We start from the raw sequence: 19,982 nt of genomic DNA, 5'->3' as shown, positions 1-19,982 counted from the left end.
ATGAATTATGAGGACATCTAGAATTACTTCTGGCCATCCAAATAAATTATTTTTAAGTTTATTAACTGGAATATCAATTTCGAATTATTTTTAAAGTCTGAACTTTTAGGATCATACTAAGGAGATATTGTTTTTAAAAGGCTCACTGTCGTGAAGGTCTGTAAATTACTATCCCCATTATTTTCCTCTGAGAAATTGCAATTTATCATATTAGAGCAGCTGAGAAGTCAAGTAATAAAAGAAGGCCACCTAACATGGTTTAACTTTGTCCATCTCAAGTGTACTTTGCAGCCTCTGTCTTTCCAATTCACCATGCCCACTGGAAGAAGATGCCAAGAGGACACTGCAGATGGCCGGAAGATAAGGCACTTCACTCTATGCACGCAGAAAAATTACTCTCTCAATCTTTTGAAAGGGAGACGATATTGGTCACTGACTTATTCAACCCAATATAACCTCCTTTCCCCTGAAATGTAATTGATCACTATTTCTTCCTTGCAGCACAAAATGAACTAGTTGCTTTATGTTTGGGATGATGAGTGAGAAACACAATGCCCCTAAGCAATAGAATCCCCTTTTCAGTCCTCTGCTGGAGCTCTGTGGGAATCAAGATAAATACGGGGATTGTTCCTGTGTTTCTCTTCTCTCTTACCCCAGGGTAAACGTTTATTGATTAGAACGGCAGTGATGAACATCTCCATATGCATTGTGTTGTCATTTCCCCTCTCCTGGATTCACTCACCATCTTCCTTGTTTACCTTAATTTAGAGAAGTTGGTGCTCAAATAGTACAGTTCTTCTGTATCTTCTTTTACTTTCTTCTTCTTACTTATTGCCCTTTGTCACTCTTTCTTGTTTCCCTTGTCAAGTAGCGCAACAATTCCCTCATCCAGGCTAAAAACACCTGACAGAGAATTAGTGCTCTCTCTCTTCCACCAACCTGTGTCCCGGCTCATCTCTATTTTATCAATAAGATCTACCCAGAATTTACTTCTGTATTTTTATTTCTTACATGTGTTACTGCAATCACCTCTCACTTGGTCTCTTTACATCCAGTCATTCCTTCCTTCTGTTTTTCCAAAATTACTTTAATGCACATCAATCTCAGGTCATTCATTGCTCCAAACTAAAAAGTAGCTATTTGCTCAGAGAATAAAATAAAAATGCCAAGGCACGGCATTCTAATGTCTACATAATCTGTCTCACATTTGCTTCCCGGCTCTCTCACTCCCTGCCATGTGTTTCATGTTACTTCTCCTGGAGTCCACAGCTCTGTGTGGTCCCAGGGTCCATAAAGCGCCTTCTCTTAATTGAGAAATTTCTCATTTGTCAGTGTCGAGAACAATTACCAGCAGATCAGGTTCACTCTTCCCAGTTAAAATCAGACCTTTGCTTTGGTCACAGTTACCTCTCTTGTAGCTTTTTAAAAACCTATCCACACTATTTCATTTTAATCCTTTTTGGTGAACTAAAGTAGTAATAAGTATTATGTTAAAACAGACTGGAACATAAACTTTAAAAATTCAGCCAAGCTTGTCTTCATTACTTGGAGATTCCATAGTTTTAAATTCACTGAGTCAGTACAATTTATTTGCAACTCCAAAATCAAGACCTGTAACACTTTCATAGTTATTCCCACATGCACAGAGGCCAACAATTTGAGCCACCCGACATGCGTGTTCTCAGGTGAGCCAACAGAGATGACATTCCACTTCCTGACATCACCTCTCACTCTGTAAACATGTGTCTTTCTAACACAGTTTATTTAGTGCAGTATTTTTTTTTCTTTATATTGATGATTTTTCTGCTTAAAACGGCACTTAAAGCAAGTACTGTTGGGTGTTCCTAATCATAAGAAGGATGCAATGTGCCTTACGGAGAAAACACATCCCAAGCAGATTTATTTTTTCAGAAATGACATAATGTTGGCTCTGAGTTTCACATCAGTGAAAACTTCATATTACGTAAGGTGTCCTTCAGAGCAACACACCTTCAAAAAAGTTATATACTGACACAAACGTGACCCAGGGCTCGGAGGACCTACCCATATTTCCGCTAGTGCAACGGTTCAACACTGGCTAACTCAAGGTTCATCCAAACTTTATAAAACATAAATACTATGGATAAGGAGGACTGCCTGTAAATATTTTTCTATAAGAATTTCCCTTGAAGATATATTTTATTAAAGTGATTGAGAAAACAAGACCCTTTCTAGGCACAGACAGAACTGTAAAACACTATTTTTTTTGTAAAGAGTGGAAGAATAAAGCTCCATTTTTCTAGCAGTCACTAAAAAGAGTCAATTTCCAGGCTTTCTTGTTCCTTTTTGTTGTGTAGTCCCTACATCAAGTGCATTCTCCTTCTTTAATTCTAGTACGGAAGCAATTATTCTGTTATTCAGTTATAGAGATCACAGTTATACAGATTGTGGAGGGAAGGAGGACACTAACTTTCAAATTTTTGTCATGTGAATCATTTTTCTTTGTTAAAACCTTTGAGAAAAAGCTCAGGAAAGTTTACATTACTTTACAAAAATTTTTTCTTTGTAATGTAATAATACCTACCAGAAATAGTTTACAAAATACCATGGCTGAAGTACGAATCTACAGAATTAGTTTGTGAAAATTTAACCGTACACTGAAGCAGTTCCGGCAATCATATATTGCTTAAAGACAGGTTATGTTCTGAGATATGCGTTATTAGGTGATGGTGTGATTGTGTAAATGTCACAGTTATACAAATCTAGATGGTCTAGTCCACCACACACAGCGATGGAGTCTGTCATTCCTACGTTGCAAACCCGTACAGCACATTCCTCTATTTGATACCAAAGGTAACTGACACAGTAGTAAGCACTGGTGTATCTAGTCCTATATAAATACAGAATAGGTATAGAAAAGGACAGTAAAAGTGCTAGTTAACAGGAATTTTCAAGTCTATTATAATTTTATGAGACCACCATCATATACACTGTCCAACACCAATGGAAACTACTATATGAATGCTTCACTGCACTTGAAAATCTCACAGTCGTATATGTGATTGTTTATGCATGAGCTTCTGTATGTGATTGTAGATGCAGGATCATCCTTTGTGTGTACAAGAAATTCTCAGTTGTGAAGAAGCCTGTAAACGCTTTCTTAGCAGCTTTGGGGAGAGTGGTTAGGCCATACTGACCAACACTTTCATTTAGAGACAATGTGTGTGGATCTGAGTAATCAATCTCCTGTCAGCAGTCCGGTTTAGCGATTATTTTTATGGGCCTCAGCAATGACTGCGTCGCAGCACGTACCGCGGAACGCCCCTCACCTCTCATCTACAGAGACGCTGTACTCTTCGCTGTTGCTGTGTGGAGGAGGATGTGCCGGCGGAGGAGGCAGCAGGTCTGCCCAGTTCATTCCTCCCTGCTTCGGGACCTTGGGTGTTCGTGCGCCTTTCTTGTGCCCTTGACTCCCTAGGGGAAAAAATATAAAACACGAGGCTGTTACGTCTGGCCTTTAAAAATTTTCCATTACCCCTGAGTTAAATATTTTTGGCAAATATGATCTTATAGTTCATATATATATATGGAGCTAAACATACTTTTTCTCATTAGTGTTAAATATAATTTTGCACAAGAAGCAAAGTATTGCCAAGCTTAACTGCAAAATACATAGCAGAGAGCAACAAAGCCGTAAGTGAATTTTATGTCATATCACGAATAGTGATCTTCCTGCAGCAATTAATTGCATTATGGATTATCATCTAAAACAAATGAGCTGTAGACATATTTTCTGGAGTGCCTTTCTATTATTTAATTGCTGAAACCTAAAATACAGTATGATACAGATACAATCTATTAGAGTTTCACTGTTGCATTAAATCCCTGAGTATAAATAATTTGTACTTGTCCATTGAAATGCTTTAGGCACAATTAAATTACTAGTTTTCTCCAGAAAGGCAACTATAGAAGAAATAATGGCTAGAGAACTAATATATCTAACGACAAAGAAGAAGAAAATGTTTTTTAAAAAGGAGCCAAAGTATTCTCAGCTACTGTTTCTATAAAATTATGGCTTTCAGCAAAATAATGTGGCTAACTACTCTTGGTAGTTGGAAATAATGCAGTTATTCAAGGGCTATGATGTTCTGGTTTTAGATTTGGCATATTTTAAAAATACTGTTAGTTCTATATATAGTCATTAAAAAATCCATTGGATTCAAAGATATTTGGGAAAAATACTTTCTCCTCAGTATGAGGTTTTTTAGATACATATGTACAATATAGATGATGAATTTATAATTCTTGTTTATATGATTTCATAATAGCAATGAATTATACTGACCTATTTTTTAAAACCTATGAAATAGCAACAAGTCACATAGTGGGTGAAATGGGTCTTAGCTTATTTGATGATTCTTTTTTTTTTTTTTTTATTAAGTTACTCTGGAGTTTTCACTCACATGGCAGTGTTTGTTACGCCAGATATTTTCGCCCTGCTATCACTTCACCAAATGTGGGCCGAAGAGGATGATATTAAAAGACTCTATCAGCCCGTGCCCACGTGTCTCTAGTCTCTTCCACCACTGCACTGCCTGGTGTCGGAACTGCAGTGCATGTGTCACAGAGCTGGCGCTGCCTTGCGCCTTTCTCTTGATTTGCTGAAACAAATCTGCTATGACAAATCAACCAGCCCTCGAGACTGGTCACAAGACCCTTCCACCCCTTATTTCCCTGCTTTGTTCTCACCCCTACCCATCACAAGATTTCACGTTGACAACATTTTTCTAAGTAGTCATACAACAACAAAAGATAAAGCAGCACATCAAGGTCTGGGTATCTAGACTGAGGGTTGCAGAAGGTCATTTGAAAATTAACAAGCTAGAATCATGGTTTTTTTTTTTTTTTCCATTATGATATAATATTTCTATCAGTGACTAAGAATCCAAAGATGAAATGCCATAAGATAATTGAATTGTTAAATATTTTATATGGTTTCCCCTAAAATAGATACTTGAAAATTTCCACTCAGAGTTCACTTAAATTTGAAAAGAAAAAGTCATTTAATTTTATTTTAATTGCTAAAAAGATAGAACATAGTGTAAAACCACAGAAAACATTAAAAAGGCAATTTCTAAGCTCCTTTAAGTAGGAACTATTTCAACAATGACTAGAAAGTGAAGATAGGCAAATGTAAATGTGGTAGTTATTACAGTAGAAGGGTATACAGGCTTCGCTAAAAACCCAGCAACTCTAATACACTCACTCGGAGGTGAAATTTCTACCCCCGCCTGGAGAAACGTGCTTGACTCAAGATCAATTGGTGTGTTCTCATTGTGGTGTGACTTGCCACATGTTAGTTCTAATAATGAGCCCCCTTTAATTAGAAAAGCAGGACTTAAGTACCAGCAAGTTCCCATCTGCAGCCTCTATCAGGAAAACAGCTGGCAAACAGCTGCAACAGCATGAAGACCACAGGGAAAGGCCTTAATGTGACTTCTAAGCACTGGACTAATTGAGGTTGTAAGGTTGCTTATGAGGTTTCTAAGCAAGAACTGAAGGATGGGAGATCATAAGATCATAAGCTGAGACCGGTTCCTATCATACCTAGATCTCAGGTTATTGTCTGTCCAGCTTTTACTCTACTTAAGTGAACCCAGAGGATATGTGCTTTTACAGTTTAGTTTCAAGTCATAAGATATTTCACAGATTATCTTCCTGTGTAGCAGTTTTAGTTATATTTTGGCTAAAGGAGAAAGGAAGTTTTAATTATCTGCAAAGGTTAGTTCATATTTCTGATTTTATAAAAGTTCATCAACAAGGAAGAAAATGCTTAGTATTTGATCAAACAGAATATAAAATGGTTTGCTGGGTGGACAGTCAGCATTAAATTGCAGGGACAAAACCCAGGTAAATTCAAAGAATACAACGTGACTGTATGTGTCACCTGAAAATATCAGTCCGTTAGCACCCAACTCATAATCATGGGAGATACCATCTTTCACAAAAGAGAAGATGACATTTTCTTTGCTTCCTTTTACTTACCAGATGTACTGCTGCCCCGGTCTGAGCTGTTGTAGGATCCTCCCGTATTCTGGTCATACGATTGGTTGTATGGGATCGTCGGAGGAATTGTGTCATTTGCTCGATAATCTAGACATTTCAAATGGAAAAATTAAGCATTTTTCTGTTTGTGAGTTATCTCACATCTCTGTTTTGTCTATATTTTTGACTAACTGAAGAAAGCAATTGGTTCATTTATTTTTACATTTATCTCTTTTATTTTTATACTCAGTTGTCAGGATATAAAAGGGTTTGTATTTAGGGTTAAGTACCAGGGACTGAGTGTGCAGCCCCACTGCAGGGTACGTTCTCAGCATGCACAAGGTCCTGGGCTCAGTCTCCCATTACTATATATGACATGTAATGATTTTAAACAGTAAGATATGGAAATATCATGTCTAAAAATCATAAAACATAAGATACAATAAAATTTTTAAAAACCAAACATGTGAGCAAGATTATATCTGATATAAATGTGTCCCTGATAAGAAAATAACACACATGGATTTGTTTCAGAAATGCTTTCACTTATTTAGGCAAAGGTGAAAACCCAAAGGATAACCTCACCACTAGAATGTAGTCAGAAAAAAAGGTCAGTGTAGCTGCTTTCTGGGGTCTTTATTATGGTCTAACATAGCAAATCTGCTTACCAGTGGTATAAACAGTAAATCAGAGTTCTGAAATATTTGTACAGAGGACTGTCAGAGCTGCCTAAGGTTCAGGGCAAAACCGTACACTGTGGAGAAATAATGTGATAACAGCCTGAATCCCCACAGTGCACTCCACAACCTCAGAAATTGGCTCTTTCATCTCGGTCTGTCTTTGTTATGAACTTACGCAAGAACCTTAGGAAATATTTGATAAATTGGGTTTTCATACCAATCAAGTACTTTCTTAAACTTGGGAAATGGCTGGATGATTATATTATCAAATTAAAACATATAACATGAATTTAATAAAATGAAATGTTTAAATTATCTTTTAGTAATTTCCAGGTATAATAAGCTTTATTTTTGTACAAAATACTGTCAACTCAAGCCAAAGGAAAATAAATCTGTCTCTAATTAGCTGTGATAAAATGCATTCCTCATCTTGATATTTCCAGAACATTGCTACATCTACTCAAATTAGAGCAATCCTGTTTTTTTCCTATAGGTCTAACTTTGCAAATCATATTATTAAAACAGTAGCCTGAAGAACTACAAAGAAATCCAATACCTATCTCCTCTAACCCACATATATTACAATACGGAGACATTCCCCTCGGGCCATACAATACTATTCTGCTGCTTCCAGTTAATACAAAACTCAATTTATTTTAGGTTCTATACTGACAGACTTCAATCAGGTCAACCAAAGAAATTTAGGTTCTGAAATTATACATTGTAGCAGTCTCAGTAATCACAAGGTAGGAGAAATACAACAAATTGAACCACCTCTCAAGTTCAAGTTTAATTTAATTATTTTTCTTCAGTTTGATATAAAAATGCCATTCACTTATATGACCATGTAAAGCAATTATCTTCCATCCTCAAGTGGAAAGAATGGGAGAGTCTATTTATTGAAAATGTGAGGTATTGTGACGGTCTCACATCTTCTGCCTTATGAATAAAAGATTGTATGTCCGAAGCAATCCCTCACCTACTATTAAATTTAAATTAATCTCTAAACCATTTGAAAATACTTATATATTATTATAAAATCAATTTTCCAAGGTTATTGTTGTGCTGATTAACTTTTTGACACTGGAAATGGTGAAACCAAAGAAAGAAGGAACTCTTGGTAACAAAGGAAAGCCTTTCCCTGTGAGTCACAGACAAGGCCCCACCTCGAGCGGCGAAGGATTAAGAGCACCCACCCCGAAAAGGACTGGATTCAACGCAAAGCTGCTCACCTTTGTTCAGCTTGTTCTGCTCCATGATGTTGTACTGAATTGGTGCCACTTCCTGTTTCTGTGGACCCGGTGGTTTCCAGTGCTTCTCGCTGGAGTCCCCGCTGCCATTGCTCATGTTGTTGCTGAGGTTGGACTGGATGAGCTGGGTGGTGGCGTAAGGGGTGGGCTGCCCTGATGGATTGACAAAACGCCCGTCCTTCAGATTTGGGCTATTGAAGGTTTTCATCTCATTGATTTTGTTACTAAGGTCCACATCACCATAAACAGTTGACTCAGGGAGCATCAGATTTGTTTGTTTGTTATCCAGTTGGTTGTTATAATTTGCTATACAATCAGCTATGTGCAATGGAGAGGAAAAGGAAAAAGTCATTCTGCATGGTTATTCGTTTTAAATTTCTTTCTAAGAAGTTTTGTGAGTCACAGTAAAATTGGTGTGTAATACACAAATGGGTTTGTAAGATCAATGAACAGGGCCAAATAGGCAATGTTCTTTCTAAAGAAAATAAATTGGAGGGAATAAGAGGATTTGCAAAATTCGTGTAGCGGCTAAATGATTTTGAACTGCCTGTATTTTGTGGTAAATAACTCATCTAATTTAAAATAAATTTCCTCTAAAAGCCGTTTTAGTGGGAATTCCGCTAAAATAATATATAAGTAAATTTTTGTGTGTCAGTTTTAAATTCTCTAGCCCTTGGTTACCAAGGCATTTAAAACTTAATAGTTAGCTGTGGAGGAAATCAAATAAGGAATATAAGTTGAACATGCAGAAAAAGGAGGGGGACACTACCTGCAAATCAAAGCATCTGAGGCGCTAATATTTTGTTAAGTACTTCTGGTCGAAAGAGGAATGGGATAAGGTGATAGCAGGCAGTGCGCAGGGGGCACTGATAAGTTCACATCTTGGTCATATACTATGGTCATTAGAGTGAAAGATGCTACATAATCATTTCTTTCATGGTTTCATAATGACATCCCAAGAAGAATGAAATGATGACGATTATGACAAAATGCATCGCGGCCATTGGGTCATCACATCAACTAAAGCCTGGAATAATATCTAATATGCCTAATACCTCGTTTCCACTCTAATTTTCCCTTTATTGAAATATTTAGGAATGAAATAACTACTACACATGAGACATTTAAGACCTGAAGTTGAAAATATTCAAACATCACTAAGAACTAAAGTAGTATTTTGAAGTTAAAATGTTTTTAAATAAAAATAAAAGTTGCTATTAAAACCCGTTATTGTATTCATGATATTCAAACATGGGGCCAACGTTAACGTGTCTCTTTGAGAACTGTTTTTCTACTGGATATGTTAAAATGGTAAATTAATATGCTTTCTAATAAAGATGTAAATATGAATATAATATTAAGAGAACTTCATAATCTCTCTATTCTACAAGAACAAACTACTCTGCATTCCTACTGCACATGACCAGGGCACAGAGATATTTGATTCAAAATTCTCACATCTAATTTCCAGGTATTAAATTTTGTGTAACTGTGGTTAGGAGAGATCATAAAGGCAATGTGAGTATGAGTGCTATCCATTAAGCCTTTAAACCATACTGTCCAAGAGCTCAGCCACTGGCCAGATGTGGGAATAGAGGACTTAAAATATGGCCACTGTGAATAAATGACTGAATTTTAAGTTGTACTTTATTTAATTAGCTTTAATTTAAATAGCCATCTGTGGCCAGTGGCTATCATGCTAAGCAACGAAGCCCTACATATTAATTTAAGTGGGTACCACTATTTCTTCTCCACTGTAGGGTCTAGCACAGTCTTTGCTTTATAATGACGTAGCTATCTGCATAGAGAACTAGAACATGGGCTCTGGATGACATAGACTGGTTGTGTAAATTGTCTCATCCATATTCAATGAATGAAGACTCAGCCTTGTTTTAAAAGCGGACATACAGATTGCTGCATGATTTATTTTTTATAGTTTATACATCTCGACTTTCTCACATTTTATCTTTCCCTTTTCCTTAATCCCACCGGTGGCTTCATTTTCCAGTCATTCGCTTTGACTCTTTGCAATTGCAAGTTTTAATGTTTCCTACACAATGATTATTGGGATCTTTTGGTTTGTGTGAAACTACCTGCTATTTTCTTCCTTTTGCTTTTTTAGATCTTGCAAATTTCATGTCTATTTGGTTTGTTGTCATGTTTGTTGCATGAAATTTTAGCAAAGTAATTCTTTTATCCATATCTCTAAAACAAAATACATAATAAACAACAAATATATACATACACATCTAGTAAAATATATGTATTTCTTGTGTCTTCAGAGTTTATTTCTATATCATAATATATTTAAAATTCCAGTTTTCAATTAAAATTTTTATTGCTGTTTTTGTACTACTGTCGCTGTTGTTATTGCTATCAAAGCATTTGCTTCACTCTAACTATAAAATTAGTGACCTTTTGAACTATATTATTCCCCAAGTTATGCAAGTCATTAAATATCATAATTAAATATATAACTAAAGTATATTACACAAATATTACAAAAATAAACACTTGTATATGGTTTTTACTTTTCCTTATTCACTATCCTAGAATTTGTACTTTCTATTCTCTGAGAAAATTTTCTTGCTGGAGGATGAAGTATGGGTTTTTAGGGAAAAAGAAAACTCTTCGGTCAGATAAGGGTTTTACACAATATTCAACATTTCATGAAAATGGTGACAAACACTGCCTCTCCCACACAGGCAGAGGGACAGGAGATTTGGCTCCTTCTGTAAATTCCCTGTAAAGCCTATTACACATCCAGCTCTCTTTGTGTCCCTAACCTGGGCGACTGTAGGTGGTCAGGTTGCTGTCGCTGTTTCCGTTGCCTGCCGTGCAGCAGGTGATGGAGCAGTCGTTGTGATTGTTGCCAGTATTGGGCCAGGTGTCTGCCAGCCAGGGCTGCGCGGCAGGCTCGCTAATGTTGAGGAGTCCTGGCCTGAAGGGAAAAAAATACAGAAAGCGAATATGATTTGCGTAGAAAATAACATTTCCTATTCATAATTCTGACAAACACTTCACTACTCTCACAATAATCTGGCGAATGACGCTGAATGCTATTGCTTTTCTTCACACACAGGCAACTGTAACCCAGTGTTCTGGGGGATATCTCGGTGTACACAGCCATAAATCTCTAACCTGCCTGAGTTGTGCTTCAGACTTAAAATGTTTTACTGTTTGCGATGTTCGACTCTGCCATTAGTCCTAAAATTAGTGCTTAAAACTCAAACACAGAATCTGAAAACCTGGGTACATACAGCTTTGATTCTTTTAGTAGCTTAAAAAAATCCCCTAATGAAAGCCATTTGCATTTTTACACTTTTAACCCAGTAAGTGCAAGTCTTCTGGCAACTCAAAAAACAGAGAATTCATTTACTGAGCTAATGGAACTTCATATTAGGGACGTTCACATAGTTTTCTTCAAAAATCATGTTTCAGAAGCAGTGAGTTCATAGCGGCATCGCTGCTCCAGTGCAGGCTTCTGTAAGCTTGTCAACGTTTTCTGATGGTGACAGTGTAAAATGTAAGTCCCTACATAAACAAAGGAAAGCCACTGACTGAAATCTGGTAAAACAAAGATGTCAACTAAAAGAAATATTAGCGCTCATTTTTTTGGCACAGCAGATGTTAATCCTCTTTCACCGTGCATTGGGAGGCAAAGTGGATCGGTAGTTATTAATGGGAGCCCTGGACCACCAGCGCCAGGGACTCAATCTGGAGTCCAAGAACAGCATTCTTCATGTGCGTTTCTAACACTGCCTCCATGTGATAATTCAGCAAAAGAGGTGATGATGTATGATGCGCTGTCTGAGCCACAGCAAACAGACTGGAGCCATAGACGACACAGAAAATTTTCTTCTGGGTTTCATTTCCTTTGTTAAAGTGCAATAACCACGCTTCCCATTTACCTGGGAAGAAAGAACCTGACATTTCCTTCTCCAGTGCCTTTTCTATATACGACTACATAGCTAATCAACTGAGGAAATTTATTATGCAAAGGATGGCTACCTGAGGAATACTTCAGTTCAAATAAAGGTGTATTTATATTTTCTATCTCTATATCCATATGTGCATATGCATCTATGTGATTAAAATATTCTTTGCTTACAATGTGCAAGGCATTGTTCTGAGTTCTTTATGTGCATGAACTCATTTAATCATCACTGTCTCACAGATTGGGGCTGTTATTACACAAATTGCACAGATGCGGAACCTAAAATACCTGGGGACCTGTATGCAGTCGGACAAAACAAGTAAGTGGCACAGCGAGGATTCTAGCACAAGCAGCTGCCCAGGTGTCCACACTGTGGTCTCAGATGCTAGGAGCACACCTACCTGAGGGTGGAGAAAGTTCCTAAAGCTCTCAAACACTCTTAAGAAAAAGAAGGGCAGAGGACATGTCTGAAGTCTTAAAATTCAGGATAAAGCTGTTAAAACTGAGCCAATTGACTGTAGTATTAAAATCGCTGCTAAAAGCATGCTTTGAAGAGCAGTGTTGCTGAAGGGTTGAAATGTTAAATGCTGAAATGCAAGCTGTACCACAGATAACTAGAATCTTTGAAATAGATGTTAGTGATGGGAATACTGCACCTAGTAATCTCTAGCTTTCCTATTTTCTTCTATCTTGAAGCTAAACCAGAAATTTTATCACTGTTGGAGTTATTAAAACTAAAGCCCTCATCCTTGACACTTTAGAGATGTTACACTATGTTTGAAGTAGGGGTCAAGTGGAAATTTTCCAGTCTGACTTACATGTTTCAAAATGAATGGCCAGTAGTTTTATGCTACTGTGATTCACTCAAAAAACACTTTCACAGCAAATGCTTTAATATTATCACAAACTTATAGAACTTTTTATATAGGTAAGTGATTTCCAATAAGGAAGTAGGATTAAACCTTCTAGTGTAACTCTCTGTTAAACTTGAGTTTGGAAAGTCGGTTAAAGAAGGTAAACCACGTTTACTGTCCCACAGTGAATCTTAAAAGGTCACTTGTATATTTCAGAGGTCTTTCAGGAAGGGCTACTCTGATAAGTGAGTTAGGACCTATTTCAACTACCTTTATACATTAAAACTTACCTACTGTGTCTCAGACATTTTAACTGCCTGGCAACAAATTTGTCTTTTTGTTTTTTTGGGTTTTTTTGAGACAGGCTCTTGCTATGCAGTTCAGGCCGGCCTTGAGCTCACTTTGTAGCCCAGGTTGCCCTTGAACTCACAATGATCCTCCTGCCTCAGCCTCCCGAGTGCTGGGATTACAGGTATACTTCTCCATGCCCAGCCTGACAACAAATTTGAAACAAAAGCAAAGACACTGTACTGATTATAGTGGTTAATATGTGTCTAAACCACCATTACATCAGCTGGGTACAGAGCACATACCTGTAACCCCAGCACTCTGCAAGGCTGAGGCAAAAACATGACAAGTTCTACCCCGGCCTGGGAAATTTAGTGAGACTCCACCTCAAAATTTAAAAGAAAATCATAAAATATCATTATATCAGATTATCATCTATTAAAGGCCTATATATGTGGAATATGTTTATTTTTTAAGTAAGTATGCCACGATGACTTTCAATTCTTCTCCTTCTTTTATTTCAGATATTCCACTCAGTCACTCCAAGAAAAAACTTTAAACTCCTAAAATAAACACTTTAAACTCCTAAAATACAATGCTACAGAGTCCAGGAGTTGGGAAAAGGGTGGGGGTAAATGGCAATGAGGCTTGTCAGGCTACAAGCGTGTCCCCTTCCCCCTGACAGACTTTACTTTGAAAGCCTGGAACAAGAAGGAAGGCTGCAGATACATTCAAGAGAAGCAAGGCTTGCGCATCCTTTCTCTCTCACCTCCCTCCCACGGGCCACGTCATTTCAGAACCCTCTCCCAGGGCAGCCTGACCTTCTCACTCTCTGTCTTCAGCTTGTGCAAATTTTCCCTGGTATGTGCTGTAGCTTTGATTTTAAGTAGTTTTTTTTGGAAAGGGTGACTGGAATGTTTGGGGAAGCAAAAAGCATTAACAGGAGCAGCTACTTAGTATTTTTATGATCTTCTCCTCGGTTACCTCACAGGTTCTACGCCGTGTTCAAGTCGGGGGGAGGTTTCTTCACTGACCACAATCACCATTCTTTCTTGGCTGGGAATAACTGACTTCATAATTTGAAGAACTAGACAAATGCTCTAGATAATGCCTTTCTTTATTAGGGAAAAAAAATCTAGCCCCAAGTAATTTCTTTAAAGTCACCAAGACTGAACTCAGATCTTTTGATTTTCCTTTCTTCGATATCACTTCTCTGTACTAATGACATCGTTCTGTGGGCAGTAATTCATAGAGTTATTGGATTTATTGATGTCATTCCAATAATTATGTTACAAAAATTCATTTATTGGTAAAAAATTATATGTTCTCTGTGATATATGGTCTCACATTCTACGGTCACAGGCAATCACAGACACCAAGGACTGGCAAAAGTTTTGAGGAAAAGACCAAACAGCAACCTTTGAAAGATTTGTAGTTCACAAAGTCTCTGCTGTAATTACCCAACTCTGCCACTGTAGCTCAAAAGCAGTGACGGACAGTGTAGCTCAAAGCAGAGATAGGGTAAAGGAGCCTGCATTCTCATAAAACTTTATGAAAGTAGACAGGAGGCTGGACTTGGTCCACAGGTATAATTTGGTACCTCTCGATATAAACACAGATTAAGTGCATTACTGCATGTCAGGTACTTGATTGTGGTAGTTCTAGTACAGATCTCACGGAGGGTACAGCAGGTGAGATTCAACAGACTTGAAAAGACTGTGTCTTCCTTATTAGTGAGCTTTCCAAATATTGCAGGAACTTTGCAAGTCTTCATTTTTGCTGCAGAGACTGAGATTTGCTGCTGATGCACTTCTGCCATGGCTTCTCGTGTGGTGATCTGGTCTCTCTTGGTGGTTAATTCTTTGGGCTTACATTTCATGTGTGTGCGTGTATGTGTCTGTGTCTGTGTGTATGTGTGTGTGTACACGCCCGTGCACATAAGCCAGTTTGAAGAAAACTGAAGTCTGAAGTTATAGCACACGTAAAATAGTGGTTAAATAATCAAGCATTCCAGATTTACCCTTGAGAATTTTTTTTTTTTTTAATGCCAGAGGCTCTTTCGTGAACGTCTGGACTGTGACCTACCTGGAATTCCCCTGGATGCAGAAGTATGTGCAAATTTAATTTCTAAATCAAGTGGGCTTGCTCCCTGTGAAGACTTCCCTAAGTCATGGAGTTCCGCAGTGGCAGGCTTTTTTTTAATGGGTTTAAAAACATGAAGCTAGCACAGTACCCGAAAGGAAAAGATTTATGCTTATGGACACATTTGCATGGCATTGGTTAAAGGTGTTCAAGATTCTTTTTGATTTAAAAAAAATCCCTCTTTGTTATGTAATAAGTACAGTACTTTTCTTACCAGATCATATACTCCTTGGACTCAGGAGTACCTTACCCGTATTTTTGTGTCCAGTAACTAAGCATATTATCCAACTGTATAAAGAAGGACACTCAGTAACTTAATTGAATTTGAAATATAAGTTGGTTTTGTTGGGAAAATTTTTTTTCTTACACTTTGATGCTACTGGTTTTTGAAAAAGCATCACCAATGGTGGAACATCCTGGTCGTGCCTCATGTAATTTATACCCCCTTTCGGCCTCCTGTCACATCGATTTGTGATTTCTCTGTGAATATATTAAAGTTCACTGAATAATAATTAACAAAAAATCATAAATATAGGTCTGAGGATCATTTTAATTAGAGGGGGGAAAGCTCTTTGTTAACAAGCTACCTAGATTTCTTCTGTTCCAACACATTTCCCTACAAATGGAGATGTCAACTACGCTGAATTCACAATAAGAATAAACAAACAAACATAACCTGCAACTTATGAGCAACTGCTGTGTTCAGCACGTTTTCAAATGAGCACTTCTTCTTTGATAATATCCGTTAACCAGCTATATTTCTTAATTTTCATAAATGCCACAGCTTAATCATTTTAACTCCTTTTAATCATCTGCTAAATCAGCAAGTCTGTTTTTCTTGGTTAAAGCGCGCCCTCGTGTGGTTAGCGGTCAAGGTGCAACGGCTTATGTCAACTGCGTGTAAATATCTTCGTTCTGCAGAAGAGCTGGAGTCTTTGTAAAGCATTTGAACAAATTTCACCTTTAAGTGAAACCTTTTAAGCAGTGAAAGTGGTATCACTGAGGAAGACTAAAAGAAATGCTTGGGATTCCCCTTAGGATCTACAAAATAAGCGAGATAATTACCTCCCTCCGCTGCTCACGGCTTCGCCTCCTCTCTGGTAAGTTACTAGAACGTTACCAAAAAAAGGACGAATTAGTCGACAGGTTTCCATATCAAAAGCCATTACATTCATAAGCATCTTCCTAAGATGGAATTCTGCCTTGTACACAAGCTAGCTAAGAGCATTGTAAAAACTATAACAGATCACAGCAGATTTCTGATTAAACTGCAATTTTTTAAGGACTTTTAAAAGAATTAAATATACACCACTCTTGCTTTCTTAGTGTTCCAGGGAAGTTGAGAAAAACAAGACTGAAGTAGACTAGTACACTCTTGATGACTGTAACTATTATATATCTCTCTATTCGCATTCTCATAAATTTCTATTTTAATTTCTTATTAGATCATATAACTTCATGATTCTGTGTATAGAATCTCAAATATACTAGCCTGTTTTCCTAGAATAAGGACTTTTAAAACAAAGATAAATCTTAAAATAAACCTTCTTTCCACACACAAGATTTATGTCAAGTAGTGATTATCAATTACTGTAACCCACAGTTTTTTTACTGCGGCTGGTGGAATTCCTTTCTCACTGTATTTTCATCAGATATGTGTACATAATGGAAATATATTTTGATGCCTTTGAAAGCATTTTCAAGCTTAATATATTTTGGATATAAAAATATAACATAACAAAATAAATTTGCACGTAGTTAAGCAAGGGGTTAAGAAGATTAGCTTTTTTTTTTTTTTTTTAAATATAGACACAGTTTCCAAAAAGAAATGTGTTTTTAAAAGCTGCCAAATTCTGCTACTTAGAGAAATTCCACACTGGGAGTCTGCTAGGATGAGATAAGTGCTCCCAGGGATTCCGATAACTGGATTAGGACCGAGGAGGCACCACTACAGGTACATTTGACTAGAGGTGATGTATAAGGAGAAGACCCGCTTTGAAAGGAACTGAATAGATCAGAATACGAGGATTCTGACTTGGAAAAAATGCACTTTTATTTATCACATATGCTGGATATTTTTTGGTTTCCTTTAAAAATACTGATTCTATGGACAGAGGATTACAAGGGAAAGAAATTTTTGTTGGAAAACCCAAAAGCCTAAGTGAAAGGGGAAATGCATTGCCAAGTCTGAAATAATCAGATGATTAGCATATTAAATCATGCCCAGGGTAGAACAGTGTGTCTACTTAATGAAAAACATGCGAATAAGGCTAAGTTGCAGTATGCAGGGGAGAATAAATAACTGCATTGAACAGGTGAAAAGCAACGCCAGCCGTTCCTACTCCAAATGCATGCCTGGCATGAGGGAATGAAGTATTGTATTGCATTTAAGTTCTTTTCCCCAAGTTACTGCAGAAAATGGACTAAAACCAGAAACACAATCATATAACACATGCCAAACTAACAAAGGAAGAGGGGAGGGTAAGTGCAAATATATACCTGTTGGTGTGAAGGTAAAGGACGGGACTGAAAAATCAAAACAAAATATAAACCAGTTATTAAGCTGAAGAGAGAAAGGGAACATATCACATTAGTATAAATCAAGCAGACAGCTGAACATAAAACAAATGTAAATAACCAAGCCAGGAGGTCTGACACTCTGATATATGAATAAAACCAAATCTGAGGTTTAAAAAAAGAAAAAAAAAAAAAGCTTGTTTCTACAGGTACCATTTTGAAGTGTCTGACATTCTAGTCCTCTCGGGAAGGGAACTGTCTGGGTTAGCCTGTGAATGACCCTGCATTTAGTAACAGATTTAGCTCATGGCTTTAGTACAAACAGGAATCCTCCAATATTAATCATCTCCAAACACTAGGTGATGGATTCTTAAACAAGTATTATCAAGGTTTTGCTGGAACCTTATCTGGAAATCTGAAAGTAAATGCTTATGGAATGGACACACAGATGCACTTAAGTATTCATTTTGGGAAGGGGGGAGGGAAAAGGAGAGAAAGAAGGAAGGAAGTAAAGCTGGAGAGTGGGAGGGAAAGAACAAGAAAAAAAGGGAAGAACAGTACCAAAACAGGGAGAATCATAAAATCAAACTGTTTCACGGACAAAAAACACCTGACATCTCATAAAAACAGCATAACACTACATTTTTAGCATCATAAAAATTTGCAAACAGACAGGAAAAAAGTGGTGTTTCCAACTTTAATTTTCCTGGCACTGTTTACACTTAGAAGCTTTCTAGGAGTGGGCTGAACATTTTTTAATGCCACGCTAGAAGCTAAACAATAGAACAATAACTCCCCCTGAGAACCTTCACTCTGCAGTTATAAATCTTAATCTAATCAATAATGCCTGAAATTGAACTGCAGACCTCAAAAGTAGCAGGCTGGCCTCCCCCGCCTTTCCTGCCCGCTCCCACTCCCAGCGTGGGGTGACACCAGAGCAATTTCCGTGTCATTCCATAGCACGAGGAGACTGGCTTATTTTCCAATCTCTTCTCGTTAATTTAAAGTAAACGCTGCTCTGGGAAAGAAAACACGGAAATCTACACCACTCCCTTTAAGGTGAAAGCTTGCTTTAGAAAAATATTTAAGATGAACAAACTGGAGTATTGATTACTCATCATGTATCAAAGAGCTGCCCAAAATGGATCTTCCATTCGAACACTGATAAGGAATTTACTTTAGGATCGGAGCGGTGGGCATTGCAGAGCAGAACCCTGTAGCACCCCCTGCCCCGGTGGCTTCTTAGCAACCCACTTTTTCACTGCACATACTACCAAGCACAACAACAGAAACCTCAGTGCTGCACGCAGTTTGCACACTGGCCTTCTTTTGCAAGAAGTCTCAAGAATTCTAGTGTGTATGTTTTCATGCAGGTCTTTTCAGAGAGTCTCAATGTAATTTAGTTACATTCAAAAATTCAGCACCATAGTAACAAGTCTTCAAAAAAAAAAAAAAAAAATAAGGTACATTTGAGACTAAAGCTATTCAGGAGGAACAGAGTGCCTGAACATTCATTTACAATCACAAGGACAAGGAGAAATATGAAAGGTGCTTGTCATTAATTCTTGTAGCTAAATGCTAGGCCCAGTTTGAGGAAGTGGAGATGTACAAAGGTCAGTACTAAATGAAATTCTTACTGCTGGCACACTAAAGAACAACTTCATTCTCAAAGCCTGCAAGAATACAATAAACTGTCTGTGTACCCAGGGACGTTGTGCGCTAAGGCCACGTGTGGGAGGGGTACGGCGTGTCCCGCAGGTGTCACACCGGTAGCTAAACAGAGGGGAGAATGACAAAATTGTTCATTTGTTCCCGAAGTCATACTCTGTCTTCATATTTATAGGTCAACAGGCTCTTCGCACTTATTTATTTAAAATACTTCACTTTCTATTTTCCAAAATTACTGGCATTGTTTTTATACAGGAAATTTGAGATCACAAAATGTGCTTTTTAAAAATTATGTAGAAACAGGACTATGAGAAAGTGCCGATGGCACAAATAAGGAAGGCGGAATAAAGTGCTCATCAAATTACATTTGTAATTATGTTCCATGATTTCTGCTTAAACAGAAGCTGGTTGGAAAGACAATGACATTAGTTTAATAGGTTCTGCAGAAAGAGCACAGAGGCATTTGTCAGCATGCTCCAAGGTCATTAGTAGAGGAAAAGGAACATTTCAGAAATTAGGCGGTTTCATGTCACAGTTTTAGACTGGAAGACAATATACAGAATTAAACTGTTACAGTCACACAGCCATGGCATTTCATCGCAGTAAGAAAACTGGAGCCCAC

General features: G+C 37.5%; 1 protein-coding gene across 5 annotated transcripts in view; it reads right to left on the bottom strand.

Moving 5' to 3' along the window:
• Robo1 (roundabout guidance receptor 1) overlaps nucleotides 1–19,982 on the bottom strand; it is an 891,813-nt gene that overhangs the window by 30,064 nt on the left and 841,767 nt on the right. For 2 of the 5 annotated variants that reach the window (XM_013503701.1, XM_013503707.1), the window contains 6 exons: nucleotides 17,675–17,701; nucleotides 16,241–16,283; nucleotides 10,741–10,895; nucleotides 7,937–8,272; nucleotides 6,025–6,132; nucleotides 3,309–3,453 (listed from right to left, as the gene is read on the bottom strand). In XM_013503701.1, the coding sequence (XP_013359155.1) occupies nucleotides 3,309–3,453; nucleotides 6,025–6,132; nucleotides 7,937–8,272; nucleotides 10,741–10,895; nucleotides 16,241–16,283; nucleotides 17,675–17,701 (814 nt within the window). The remainder of the gene's footprint in view (nucleotides 1–3,308; nucleotides 3,454–6,024; nucleotides 6,133–7,936; nucleotides 8,273–10,740; nucleotides 10,896–16,240; nucleotides 16,284–17,674; nucleotides 17,702–19,982) is intronic. The other 3 variants (XM_013503711.1, XM_013503704.1, XM_013503716.1) reach the window with 3 other exon arrangements.

The sequence above is a fragment of the Chinchilla lanigera genome, unplaced genomic scaffold (genome assembly GCF_000276665.1).
Source record: "Chinchilla lanigera isolate Chin_1 unplaced genomic scaffold, ChiLan1.0 scaffold00006, whole genome shotgun sequence".
NCBI classification, from domain to species: domain Eukaryota; kingdom Metazoa; phylum Chordata; class Mammalia; order Rodentia; family Chinchillidae; genus Chinchilla; species Chinchilla lanigera.
Note: the sequence above shows the minus strand (reverse complement) of the source record. Positions and strands in the feature narration are given on the sequence as shown.